Source organism: Emys orbicularis, chromosome 4, assembly GCF_028017835.1.
Source record: "Emys orbicularis isolate rEmyOrb1 chromosome 4, rEmyOrb1.hap1, whole genome shotgun sequence".
Classification (NCBI taxonomy): Eukaryota; Metazoa; Chordata; order Testudines; family Emydidae; genus Emys; species Emys orbicularis.
The window spans coordinates 51,548,285-51,562,470 of record NC_088686.1 but is presented as its reverse complement, the minus strand read 5'-3'; the positions used below and the strand labels follow the sequence as shown (position 1 = coordinate 51,562,470).

General features: G+C 40.8%; 1 protein-coding gene across 1 annotated transcript in view; it reads left to right on the top strand.

Annotated features, from left to right (window-relative positions):
- Positions 1 to 14,186, top strand: part of SCFD1 (sec1 family domain containing 1) — a 151,860-nt gene that overhangs the window by 56,838 nt on the left and 80,836 nt on the right. The window contains exon 15 of the mRNA XM_065402604.1: positions 7,976 to 8,072. Coding sequence (XP_065258676.1) covers positions 7,976 to 8,072 — 97 coding nt within the window. The remainder of the gene's footprint in view (positions 1 to 7,975; positions 8,073 to 14,186) is intronic.

The following is a 14,186-nucleotide window of genomic DNA, read 5'->3' as shown; positions in this document are numbered from 1 at the left end:
CTTCTAAAGTGCATCAATACTTTATTGCATGAGAGAGAATCAAGAGAAAAAAGTTACTGCAAAACAGAATTGACTATCTTGAGAATTTTTACCACTGTTCCAGTGTGCATATTGTTGGATATACATACAGGTAAATAAAAGAGATGCAATATATTTTGTTATATTAAAGAAACCTTAGCTTCTCCTCTGCTCTGATAATGGATAAGGGCTGAGAGAGTCCTGACTGGGAGACAGACCCAAGCCAATCCTATTGAAGTGCCTCTGCTTTTGGGGAGTGGGGAACCCACCTCCAAAGGGAGAAAAGAACTCTCCTGTTTCAGGATTTCTCTTGCTACAAAATGGAAGCATCTGTGGGAAGCTGACAGTAAACTACTAAGCTATGAAGTCTGCTATGCCTTATTGTAACCTGCTTGTTCACATGTAAATCTGTGAAGAAAAATTTCTCTTATAATGAATGAAATTTATAAAAGCTAAAGTTTTCTTCATGTACAAAAACCATGTGAACAATCCCATCCAACAACTTTCACCACAAAAGTAACTAATAGTTTTAGTTGCTCTCTGATATGAGGAAGGAATTAATGAAAAATTTAAAAAATAGCTTTCTTCAATTAATATGCCCTACAACTCACTCCCAACTGGCTCTGTGCATGTTTCTGAATGGTTTAAATGGTTTACTTGTAAACATTGGCTGGACTCCAGAATCCTGAAATGACTAATGCTTATATAGGCATCTTGTCCAACTTTTCCCCGTACTTCTAGAGGAAGGGGTTTAAGCCTACTGGAAAACTTTCCCTAAACAGATTTCAGTTGCTCTCTTCATGATCCTCTTTTTAGAGGGGGTTAATTTCTCTTTGGATGCTTTGGAGAAATTTACTCAAGCGCCAAAGAGTGCACTTCCTATTTTACACTCCATTACCATTATCTCTACTCAAAAGAGAAGTCTCAAATTCTTCCTCAATCCCACAAGTTAAATTAGGTCCTCTAATTTGGTCTGACCACACTCCAGTAAATATTCATGTATCAGTAAATCTAAGATTTGAACACAAGTTACTGGTAGAAAGTTATAAAGATCATTAATATTCTGAACACAAATTACCCCAAACTTTGCAGGGCAGTCAGTGGAAAACCTTAATGGGTGTGGCCAAGTCTCTTACAATAAAACATCTTATGAACAGAAAAAAACCCACTCCAATAGGAGATATTTAATCATGAGAATTTTTATTTAAACTAAAGGAAGAGGAAGAAACTGTCCTTATGGGAAATTGATTAATGCTAGAGGTAAATATAAATACCTACGTGGGAACAAATATTAATAATGAGCTTTCCAGCCTAGCCGTGGCTGGAAGTTGAAGCTAGAAAACAAATTCACACTGGAAATAAGACATACATTTTTAATAGTGAGAGTAGTTAACCATTAGAACAATTTACCAAGGGTCATGTGAATTCTCCATCACTGAAGATAGACACCGGTGGCTTATTTTTTCCTGTGCTCTACTTTCCTGTTGACTTCACATCTCTTCGATAACTTCACATGTAAATTGGCATCCACTGTGTTAGCTTACAATGCTTAATTTATATCTGACAGAGGTGAATAAATATCTGTAGTCTCGAAGAAAACAGATTTCTTCACCTCTGCTTGTGGCTCATACCTTGATACAGAATCTTAAGGCTAGTCTACACTACACAGGTCAACATAAGGCACCTTATGTCGACCTAATTATGTTGGGACTTGTCTATACTACCTGCTCCCTGGGAGACCTAGGTGGCTGGATCCTGCTCCTGGCTGGGAGCTGGGGCAAGAAGCCCGGGCAGCCCCCACTCCCTACCGGGAGCCATGAGAGGGTGAGGGGGAGCAGCCAGGGCAGCTGGACCCCACACCTCGGGGGGCGAGAAGCCCTGGGTGGCTTTCCCCCTGCTCCCGACGGGGAATGGGCAGGTGAGAAGCCCCGGGTGACTTCCCCCCTGCTCCCAGCAGGGAACAGGGAGGCAAGACGCCCTAGACAGCTTCCCCACACTCCCAGCAGGTAACAGGGAGCAGAGGGCGGGGGCAGCCCGGGAGCCTATGGGGCAGCCAGGCTCCCAGCAGGGAGCTGCCAGCAGAGCTGAGAGACCAGGCTCTCATCTCTTGACACTGACCTGGGGAGGGTAGTGTGGCCATGCAGTGGCTGTAAGTCAACCTAATATAGATCGACTTACCTTTCTAGTGTAGACATACCCTTAAGAGCTTATGTTCATTGTATATAAATACTCCATACATAGTATATGTACATCTATTTCACAATGATGTTAATGACCAATACGACTCTGGCTTTCAATTAAGACCTCACATGACATTCTTTAGTGAACCAAAATGTACATACCAGAATCAGGATATTCCTGTAACTCCATTGCCAGCTGGTATTAAGGGGGCATTCTTGGGTCACACACATTGTTTTGAATCTACTCTAAATATTGCGTATACCTGATTCTAACCTTTATTGGTAATGATGTGGTGGAAGTGGAGATGTTGATAACTTTGTTGGAACTATCCACATAAACTTTATTGGAAATCAGATTGCTCACCACGGCTTTCTTATTTTCAACATAACCTTGCACCAGTTCTGGTTTTATTGGTCTCTGATCCAATGTACTGTGTACCGTATTATGCCCTTCTTTATCACTGAGTATTTCTCACAGCAAGAATTGTAATTCATAGTGGAAAAATTTCTACAAGTATCTCCGGCAATAAATAATTTGTGAGAACTTAGTTAAGGAAAATTATAAGCATCAGAAATACATCTATGTAGTATATTTAACTGCATGGCAACCCCTTAACAATACAGAATTCATACAAAATATATACAAACCACTTTTTTTACTTTTATCATTATTTCAGTGCTTCTCCTATATAACTAGTCTCTTGCTCTGTGATTTGTGTCAGGACTTGCTGGTGTGTTTTGTTTTCTTGTTGATTATACAAGAACCTGGAAAAATAATGAATTGAAAAAACAAATACCATTATAAATATACCCTAAAGAATGAATAAGTAACAAAAGTGAAACTTCTTATTCCACAGCTTGCTGTTTGGAATAATATCTAAACGCCTTCTATTGGAAATAAAAAAAAATAGCTTAAGTATACACTGGGAAAGTTTCCACTAAAAATATAGACAGTGCTGTATGCAAAGACTATAAACCTAAAGCGAAAAATGTCTTGTTTTACCAAGTGGTGGTGTAACTCTACTCAAACACCTTTGGTTGTTCCCTGGAGTCATAATTTAAGACCGCTGCGTAAATGGCAACTCAGAGTGATATCCGAGTAGCATGGCTTCTGCCATACTAACATGGAACCAGGTTCCAGGCCTCTCCCAGGAAGACAAAAGGAAAACAAAATTTAAAATTATGTTATCAATGATAGCATATAAATTACAATAATTAAATACATCAGAAAGCTAAAATCCATAATTTTAAGTTACCAGAGGGCCCTGGCCAGTCATTTGTTGCCTCATCCTGACTGTCAGTCCCACTGCACATTAGGATCTCTCCTTTCTCTCTGCCTGTTATCAGAGTCCAGAAGATTAGTCATGCCCTCTAGTGTGTCTGCGTGCATCCAGACGAAAGAGCAGCTGTTATGCTTAAATGAAGTAAGCACTATCTGCTTTATATCAGCACTTTTGAGAACTGTCAGTTCATGGGGAAGTGGATGTCTTGAGCGATTGATATGGCATATCTACAACATATGTCACAGGGTAGTTAGTAGCATCTATAGTTATCCAGAAGCTTATAAAATTTAATTTGGTTTCATTCCAGTTCCAAGTGAACAAGCATCAGCATCCCAAAAAACACTACAGTACTTGACACCCTTGTAACGGCAGTCTTGACAGGCCAACCGTTGAGTATGCATGGAGATTTAACTACTCTCTCATCCCTAGAGTTTTGACCCCCTTCTAGGTTCACACTTGGGACATATTGGCCGGAAGTTGACAGAGTGTAGGGAAGTTTGCAGTGCTGCTACTCAGGCTATAGACCTGTTGTGTGCATCAATCAAGAACTTCCTTCACCAGGGTTTCAATCTGGCTTCTTTCATTAGCATCAAATTCACATTTAAAAAGTCCTTGGTTGAAGCTTTTGAAGGGAGTATATGTCCCTTTACCATTGCTGTTGATGTTACATTTTTGGAGTCTAAAAGGTACATTAAAGTCACTGACTAGTGGGTTTGCTTTGTTGTAGTAACCTGTTTTGATCAGTCACCTTACCAAACAGTTTAAAACTACTCATGGATTGAAAGAAGAATTTGTGTTCAGTGTGTGTTTAAAATGAGTTGAGAACTGTGACCATATTTTTATGATTGATAAGTGTGCCTGTATATGCCATCTGATCCTTCAAACGATGAATATCATTTTATAAAAAAAAAAGTAAAGTTGAGCATCAACCAAATGCTCTTAATGGATTATTCTGTTCATTTTTGACATGCTACAGTGATACAAATTAGTCTCAGTTGGGATGCCAACTAACATTATTCTTGATGCCAAATTCAACACTAAAGCATTTTTTTAATTAGATAAAGGTTTTACATCTTATTGACAATTCTTCTGCTTGCTAGACACCTTTTGTTGGTGGGGGGAAATTGCATTTTTAAAGTTGTGTAGAATTTAGATGCCGCAGAAAGAAATGTAAATGTAGTCAAACATAAGGCGAGAAAGTGAACATACAGGGTAGACTAGAAAAGCTGCAAATATTTAAGATAGTTGTTTGTTTCATGTTTCCACATAAATTGGAGGATTTCATGGGAGACTATCAAGGAGTATGATGGGATGATGTAGAATTGTATTTCTATGATTTCTTAAATTATATTTGTGTGTTCTGACTCAACACATTTTTCATTTAGGATATTAGGTTGAAACTGCAATAAGGATCAAGAGGTTAAAAGCCAGCAATCAAATTCTGCTCCGTTACACTAGAGTTAATCCTGAGTAATTGACAATAACTTCACTGGAATTATCTCAGATTTGCAGGGATATAACTGACGGCAAAATTTGCCTCAGGATTTATGTGCATGAATTTACAGAAATTTTCCTTCTGTGTGCTTTTTGCTCTGGATGCAGAGAGGGGGAGAGTGCGTGGAGCATGCTGCACTCTAGCTAGCCCTAGTTGTCATATAGTTCCTTAGGAAACCATTACTATCTGGTGCAAATTCCAGCAGCCCCTAACCTGGGCCAGGGCAAGAGTCTGGGAGCTTTAACTGGTTGTTAGGTTCTCAGCTTCTCTTTTTTTCCTCTTCTTATGGGCTGCTCTATGAGACTGTGGGAGGGAAGGGAGACATCCTTTGTTAGGTGGTGCTTCCATAGGCTGAGGCAAAGCTGAGCACCTGTCCTACTCTTCCTCAGGTTCCTACCGGCCCACAGGAAAGCAGACAAAGGAGAAACCAGAGCTGCTTTCTCCTCCCTGCCTTGCAATGGAGCAGGCAGCCAGCAGGGGAGCTGCTGAGCAGCTTCATCAGGGAAGACACAGCTGCTCTTCAGAAAACTCCCAGTTCATACCAGAACTACTCCTCGGGCAGCAGAGAAAAGTGGCAGAAGATGGTGCAGCCTACCTCCTCTCTGTAGTGATGGGTCTGATTCAAACACTTCCATTTTAAAAATACACAGCATGGCTCAGAAGATACATTTTCAATTTGTAGTCAGATACCCGTTTTCTTAGAACAGTTGTCCTCGAGGGCCACAGCTTAAAGCCTTGAGAACAAGTGGATATAGTTGGACATAACCATGGTCAGAGATTGATTTTTACAGAAATCGATATTTCCAATAACTGTGGAAACTCACCTGCACAGGAACTTTAATTGGGCTTGCTGTTCTGGAAATAGTTGTTTTTCCCCAAATAAATGAAGGCTTGGTGGAAGCTAGTGGGGATTATTGCTAGTGCTTGTATATTATAGAGGGAGCTGGTAACAATCCCTGTATTTAGGTTGCCTGACACTTTCCATTATAAAGGATTCTTGCAGCCTTTTCTTTTGGGTAGTTCTCATACCTGTTGTTTGCAGCAAATCTTTGATATTCAGCAAGGGAAATGCCCTGGGACTAGAGAAGTGCCTTTTTGTACTATGAAGTTTAGTTCAGCTTCACTGAGATGCAAACTACAAGAAGTCACCTTTTCCTTTTTCTCACTTGCAGTCTTCATGAAAGTTTTGGCAGTATGCCAAAATAAGTCAACACTGACTTCCTAAGGTTGGGTTCATGCTGCCACCATCAAAGCAGCAGTAGCAGTTACTGTACTTGGAGTGCCTGGAAGGTGCCAGCACATGATTCCAGTCCCCACGTGAAGAAAAAACTGGGCCAGCCTCCCCCATAAGTGCTCTGCAGTCCCATGTGGTATCTATAGGATAGGAGCTCCCCCAACTCCCAAGGCAGGAGGGCGAGGAGAGTGATAAAATTTCTCCCATGTGTGCGCACACACACATCCTGCATCTACCTGGCTGGGCTCCCCCAACACCAGCCACCCTAGAACAGCACCTGGACTCAGCAGTCCATCCCTTCTCTGGGATAACACCTTTTTCCTGTTGCCAGCCAATGTATTTAGTCTTGTAACTCAAGTGGTAGCAGTCTGTTGCAGAGCTAAAGGTTGTAAACCTTGATGACACATGAGGGTTTCTTGCACATAATAGAATTTTTTACGTTTTCCTTTCCTAAAATAATTCAAAAATTACATTCAAAGCATAAGAACGGCCATACCTGGTCAGACCAAAGGTCCATCTAGCCCAGTATCCTGTCTTCCGACAGTGGCCAATGCCAGGTGCCCCAGAAGGAATGAATAGAACAGGTAATCATCAACTGGTCCATCCCCTGTTGCCCTTCCCAGCTTCTGGCAAAAAAAAAAGGCTCATCTACACATCTTGCTTCTGACTTCTTACATCTTACTTCTTGCAGTAGCAAGATAGGTTTCCTATCCAAGTAGGCATCAGCTCTAACCCTACTTAGGTAGTCAGAGATACCCAGCTACTACTGCTGGATTTGGGATTCCTGATTACATTACTTAGGTTACAAAATCAAGCACTTGAAAGATAGAAAATGCTGGTTGTATGGTTGCCTGTTCATCCTTAACTTGGCCCTCTTGTGCATAGGCATTATGATACTGTCTTTAATTACATGATCTCATAACATACCATTTTATCCAGAGGACACCAGTCTTGCTCAGTGCAAGTGATGGATGCCTAGTTTCCCCTAATAAAGGATCGCCAGAATTTGGCCTAATGATTATGTAAAACTTGGTGTTGAAATAGAGACATCTTTTCCAACTTAAGCCAAATGACCTTATTCCAAAGTCTTCTGCCTTAATATTAATGGATTCCTGCTATATTGTCAGATGACGTAGTGAACTTAATGCTAGCCTTCATCATTTGGATGGAAGACTGCAGACATTTTCTCTGGAATCATGTCTTCCTATGTCTGGGGACCTGCTATGTTTATCTGGATAGCACATTAGCTAATTGCTTTGTTGACACTTATTTAAAATATGCTGTAGATTTAACCTAATCTTTCACAACAATATATTGCAACATTCTGATATGTCTGCTTGGGCGATTGTGATAAAGCACCATACGTATCAATACAATGTTGCCTATTGTCCAGCTCAAAACACAGTTTCTGTCTGGCCTTTGCCCAAACCATTATATTTTGGTCATTTGTTTAGTTTTAAGATTTTTTTTGTGCTGCACCCTAATATATTGATTCAAAGGAGCAATACTGATATATTGAACAAAATTATTGGGAGGATTGATTCACTTTCTGCACTAAGATGTCCCGGAAGTATTTTTGTGTTTAGATCGTAATGAAAAACTGAGTGATTCTCATGCTGAGTGATTTAATTTTTTCCCCTTCACTAAGTAGGAAAAGTGAATAATTTGAAAGTAGCTGTGATCAACTAATCTCTCTACGTGTTAAAATAGGGAGGTATATTTTCACAATGTAATCATTTTAATTTTAACATTTATTTTTAAACAGGCACGGAAACTGGATGTGTATTTTGAGTATGAGGAAAAAATAATGAGCAAGTCCACTCTCGATAAATCTCTCTTGGACATGATTTCTGACCCTGATGGTAAGTACTGAAAATCTGAACTTGGTATAAACCAAGTTTCTCTGTTTTTGATGGTGAATCAAGTAGGGGCCCATTGACTCTGTAATTTTCCATCTCACTTGATGATCAGTCAGATTAGTGGAGTGCATATACAGTACACTAGACTTGTAATGAGAAGAGGTTTTTAAAACAGCTAGGGAATTCACTCTTTAGACTAAATAAATCCAAAATCATGACTGGAATTTTGCCTTTCCTACAAAACCTTTTCTGATTCTAAAACGAAAAGAGCTTGTCAAGTGACAGTACTAAGATACATATTTTAACCACCTTGTGCTTCAGTCATTTCTCTTAATACGGGGCTACATAGTGGAATAGTTTTGTGGGGTTTTTTTTTTTTTTTCTCACACAGTTCTAATCTGTTATGTACTAAATGAAGAGAAAAGGCAGAAAGCCATGCAAGAAAAATAACTCAGTAGCTGACTGGTAGAGGTCTGTGCAAAAGCTTTACAGAAAGTTATGCTGGGTAAAGACTGGAAATAGTAGCAATTTATTCATGACTGAACATGAATATATCACTATTGATAGCTGTGAACATAAGTATTTATCAATATATAATCTGTAAAATAGTCTCATAAAGGTAGTTACCATGGGTCAAAGCTTATTTGGTCAAGTAAATATTTCGACATTGAATTTTACGCACAATTAGTATTTATGATTACGTTAGCTTCTCAGTATATATGACACTGGAAATAACGAAGTGTGCTACAAAATCTCAAAAGAGCTTACCTTGCTAAAAAGCAGTACAACATAAAATATGTTTTGCAAAATAGGTGTTTAAACAGCTTTTGAAGTGAATAAAACTGTGCTTATAGTACTTTAATTTGGAGTTTGTTCAAAGCATATTTGGGGCATGAAAGAAGGCACTATATTGGGAGTGGGTGAAGGATGGAGAGGTTAAGAGAGAAGCTTGGTTAGAGAGTAGTTAGGAGAATGTTTTGTGAAGGGCTTGCAATGTCTCATAGGGGCAGGTTCAGCATCACATGATGCAGGTTTCTCAAGCCCATCATTCCATGGGCATCCTACTAGGTTTCCAGATGACTTTCAACTGATAACCTGCAAGCCAACCATCTCTGTCAGAAAGCACAGATCCTCAATTGCTCTTCAGTATGGTACTGTGCCTTATGAACACAAGTCTATAAGAGGAGCTCAATGGAGGAGCTATTCAGCTGAGGGAGGCCTTGAAGGAGTATTTTAACAATGAGTCACAGTAATATGTCTTACAGTAGTGTGCTGAGCCTGGCATTGCTTGTTTGCACCATGCTATGAACCTTGTAACGATTGCTGTATGTGCCCAACTGTAACAATGCACATACGCCTATTACTATTGTCTTGAATGTTAGCAGCAGTCACCATGTGATGATGAATAATAAAGATAAATTCAGTTTCTGTAAGTAGATTTTTATTCCACATTCATGCAAACATATCTATATAATGCTGAGGTAAACATCATACATGCAGGGGAGAGTATCTTTAAAGGGGATGGAACCGGGAATTCACAAGCATGTATACCAACAAAGCTCTCTCAGCTGAGTGTACATGCGGCTGTCGTTGTATTTCATCTCCTGCGGGGTGGAGTGCCTTGGGTACTGCTGCGGCCCCGGAAGATACATGGAATGGTAGGTGGGATGTAGGGAAGTCCTTGTGATTCTCTCCCCCTGCCTCCCTACTGTGATTTCTAGCCACAGACCCACAGCCTCATCTCCCTGCAGGGAGCTGGCATGCTCGGCTGGGCAGTTGCTATGTGAGCTCTCCACACCGAGCAAACAGAGCAAAACTTCCTGGGGCTTTAAGAGGGAAGGAGTGCATGCCTGGGTACGTGGCTGGAGGGCAGCAGAGTTCAAAACAGTGACCAGAGCGGTCACGGTGGGCATTGTGGGATACCTCCTGGAGGTTACTTAGGGCAACGTAAGCAATGCAGTGTTTACACTAATGCTGTGTCTTTCTAACTGTCACCCTAAGTTCTATGCCTCGTCAAGGTGGTTTTATTATGTTGGCGTAGCAGGAGAGTTAAACCAGTGGGAGGAGCTTTGCACTGTGTACACCTCCATAGTTAGGTCGACGTAAACTGCCTTATGTCGACTTAACATTGTAGCATAGTCAAGCCCTAAGTTCAACTGGGAAAAGGTCTTATTATACTGCACTCTATGTCAGGGATGTCAACCGATATACTATAGGGGTCTGGTGCAAGGTGACTCTGACAGTGCAAGCAGTTTTTTTTCTTTTTGGCAAGTTGTCTAAGGGGAGTAGTAGATACTGATAAGTGGGGGTGAGTCTGGCCTGTATGCCTGCCAGCCACTACCGCTAACAGTGGGAGGACATCTCACTCCTATGCCAAAAGTTTGCCTCCATCAAGCCTGGCAGCTGACATCTGAACTGTCCTATAAAGGGTTGGAGACTAGTGGTTAGAGCAAAGTGAGGCAAAAAGCCATGTCCTGCACAGCCAAAAAAATGAAACATGTTTAGGAAAATGCAACTTAGGCACTATGAATGAGGAAGGAGAAGTGCTACTAGATGTCTATATTGCCAACCAATGGATGATAATCAATATATGGTTCCAAAAGGGGATGAGTCATTTGGTTATGTACGTCAGTGGTGCAAACAAAAGCCAGATTGATAAGAGGTTAGTGAGGAAATCTCAGGGGAGTTGAGTTATAGACTGCAAAGTGATAACTTGTGAGAAATCAGCACAAGCCTCTTGTGGCAAAGATGGCAGTTCAGCACCTGGTAAGGAAGGAACTAAGCTCAAAAGAAACAGGATTAAAGTATTCAGTGTTGTTATAGCTATGTCCATCCCAGGATATTGGAGAGACAAGGTGACTGAGGTAATATCTTTTATGAGACCAATTTCTGTTCGTGAAAGAAACAAGATTAAAGTAGGGCTTGTTAAGGGAAAAGAGCAGCAAAGAAGCTCATGCAAGCAATACAGGATAAATATTGGGAAATAAATTTGGTATCTGTTGAAGAGGAAAGCTGGTTTGTGGCAGTGGAAGAGGCTCGTGGACAGTACAGATGGGGAAAACAGAGGAATGATGGTGGACTGAAGTGCAGGTGACAATCCAAAACAAGAAAATGGCATGTAAAGAAAAAGAAATAAATCCATCGAGTGTAAATGAAAGTGAATATAAAGAAGCAAAGTGAGCTGCCAAGCAAGAAGTGAAGGAGGTCAAAGAGAATGCTCTAGATAACCTGTGTAGCTACCTTGTAAATGACCTGTAACTGGCAAAAAGATGGATAGCATTGCAAAGAGATGTGAAGGAAAGGACGATGCTATTGCAACACTATTTGTAAAGAAAATGACCAGATTACGAAGACTGTTACAGCAGCTGGATGTGATTAAGTGACAGTGGGTCTGGTGAAAGTCCTGGGCAAGAGAGGAATAAAATGGATGAGCATAGTGGTTAAAGCTGTATGGAGAGACAAAAGAATTCCCAAAGATCAATCACAAGCCTATTTTGGTCCTAATGCATAAGAAGGGAAGCATCCATGGAAGCGGAAACTATTGAGGGATAAAGTTACTGTCATACAGGATGAAGATTATGGAATACATGTTAGATGCTAAGATTAGGTGAATGGTGGAATCCCTCCTCCAGCAAGAACAGTTTGACTTTAGAAAAGAACGAGGAACCAGAGAGTCCATGTTTGTAATCTGGCAAGTGATAAAGAATTGGCGAGAGCACCAGCAGGATAGCGTCTGGGCTTTTACAGACCTAGAAAAGGCATACATTTAAAGTGGGCAGAAGGATGCTCACACTGTACTGAGAAAATAGGTTGTGTCTGAGGATTTAATAACTATAGTGAATGCTCTATATAGTGATGCAAAAATGTTCTGAAACAACAAGCTCCTTTGAAGTGAAAGTCAGATTGCACCAGGAGTTGGCCCTAAACCTGCTGCTGTTTTTCATATTGATGAACTTCGTCAGGAGGAAGATTCCAATGAGAAAAGGTGAGAAGCTGCTACATGGAGATGACAAAGTAATGAGGGCATCCTCAAAAGAAGATATAGAGAAAATAGTAAAGCAGTGGTATGAACAGCTAAGTAGGCATGGAATAAAAATGAGTACAACTAAGACTTGAGGTCATTTGGATCAGGAGAGGTGCACGGGGAAACTGGATATAGAGATTAATGGAGTATGACTAAGCCAGGCTGAGCAGTTCAAGCACCTGAGCAGCTGGATAACAGAAAACCAGTGAGCTTGAATGTGAGATACAGTCTAGACTGACAAATGCTGGAAGAGTGAGGAATAACATCTCAGATGTTGTGTATGACAAGCATATGCCACTGAAACTGAAAGCCCAATTATATAAAACAGTTTTACCCCTCTATACTGTATAGTACAGAAGCCTGGGCCATAAAGAAATGGCAGGTTCAATGCCTACAGGTGTTTGAAAAGAGATACACGAAGGGACAGATTGTGAAATGAAAGCATTAGGATGGAAATCAAAGTTCATGATGTGGCTGGCAAAATCCAAGAAGCATGACTTCCCTGGTTCAGGCGAATAAAGCGGACAAATAAAGAGAACTTGGGGAAGATAGCATGGCAGGAGAGAGGGTGGTAGGAAGGAGACCCTGAGGAATGCCGAGGAAGCAATGAATGGATTGCATCAAAGATGGTAAGCAGGTGGACCTTAGTGCCACCTCAAACAGACAAAGATGGCGGATGTTTGTATGATGATCTAACCCAGATGGTGGGTTAAGAGGAGAAAGAAGGAAGACTAATGACAGCTGAGAAAATCAGAAAATTGGTGATCACAGGTGGAAATGACTAGAAAAATGAAAAATATGGGGAGATAAGGTGGTGATTGGAGAGAAGGGAACTCTGAGCTGGGGGAAAATAGTAGAGGATGTCTTCACCATGAACTGTCTGGTCAATTGAGTTCCACCTATCTCATAGAGCTGGAAGGGACCCCGAAAGGTCATTGAGTCCAGCCCCCTGCCTTCACTAGCAGGACCAAGTACTGATTTTGCCCCAGATCCCTAAGTGGCTCCCTCAAGGATTGAGCTCACAACCCTGGGTTTAGCAGGCCAGTGCTCAAACCACTGAGCTATCCCGCCCCCCATCCAGTCCTTGATTAAGAATAAGTGAGAGGTGGAGCCATAATTAAGTTGCAGAAGGTATGGTGTTACAGAGGAGGAGCTAAACCTGACATTGAAATCAAGAGCAGGAGAAAGTTGTTAATTATATTGTCAAGGAGAGAGGTGAGAGAAGAGTTTTTTGTTAGAATAGACCTCCAAGGAAGGGAGGAAGTGGGATGTACTGAAAATGGTAGACAAGAAGAAAAGCCAAACCAGGCAACTGCAGCTTACAGTATGGGAGAATGAGAAAGGGTAGAACCTCCACAGTGCAGCTTCTGAAACAGTGAGAGATAGACAGTAAAGTTTCAGTGATAGCAAGCAAGTGAAAGTTATGGGCTATGAAGCTTGTGTACAGTACTGATTGTTGAGGAGGGCAAGGAGCAGCAGGTGAAAGTGAGATTAACTATAACAGAGGCAGAGCAGAAGGGGTGTAAAGTAAAACTGTGCAAATAATGGATTTTTCAGTTTTCTGGCAACTCTGAAAAAATTAAGAAGTTTTGTTTTGGGTCTAATGGAAAACAAATGTTTTGAAAATTTTGGTGAATTGAAAAGTCAGAAAACATTTTGAAGCTGGTTGAATTAAATGTTTAGTTAAACCTGGCATTTTTTCTTTAGATTTTAGGCATTTTAACACATGTAAATGAAACTAGGTTCAGAAAACAGGAGGAGGAGGAGGTGGTGTCTCGCATTGTGATTGTGCCTTAGGCACTGGGATATTCTGATGTGAGTCTTTCTCAGTCTGTCCTGTTGAAGCTGTTTTGTTTTGTATAAATAGTCATTGAAGCAGGGACTTGAACCTCGATGTCCCAAATCCAAGGTGAATTCTCTAGACACCAGGCTAAAGAAGCATTCTCACACTCTGTCCTGGCCCATTGGCTTATTTAGTGTCATCATGAATTATTATGAATTGTCAGGATGAATGACAATGAAGTCATTGGGTCAGGGAAAGATAGTGAGACTGAGGTCTTGTCTACACTACAGTTTTGTCAATGCAAGTTGCA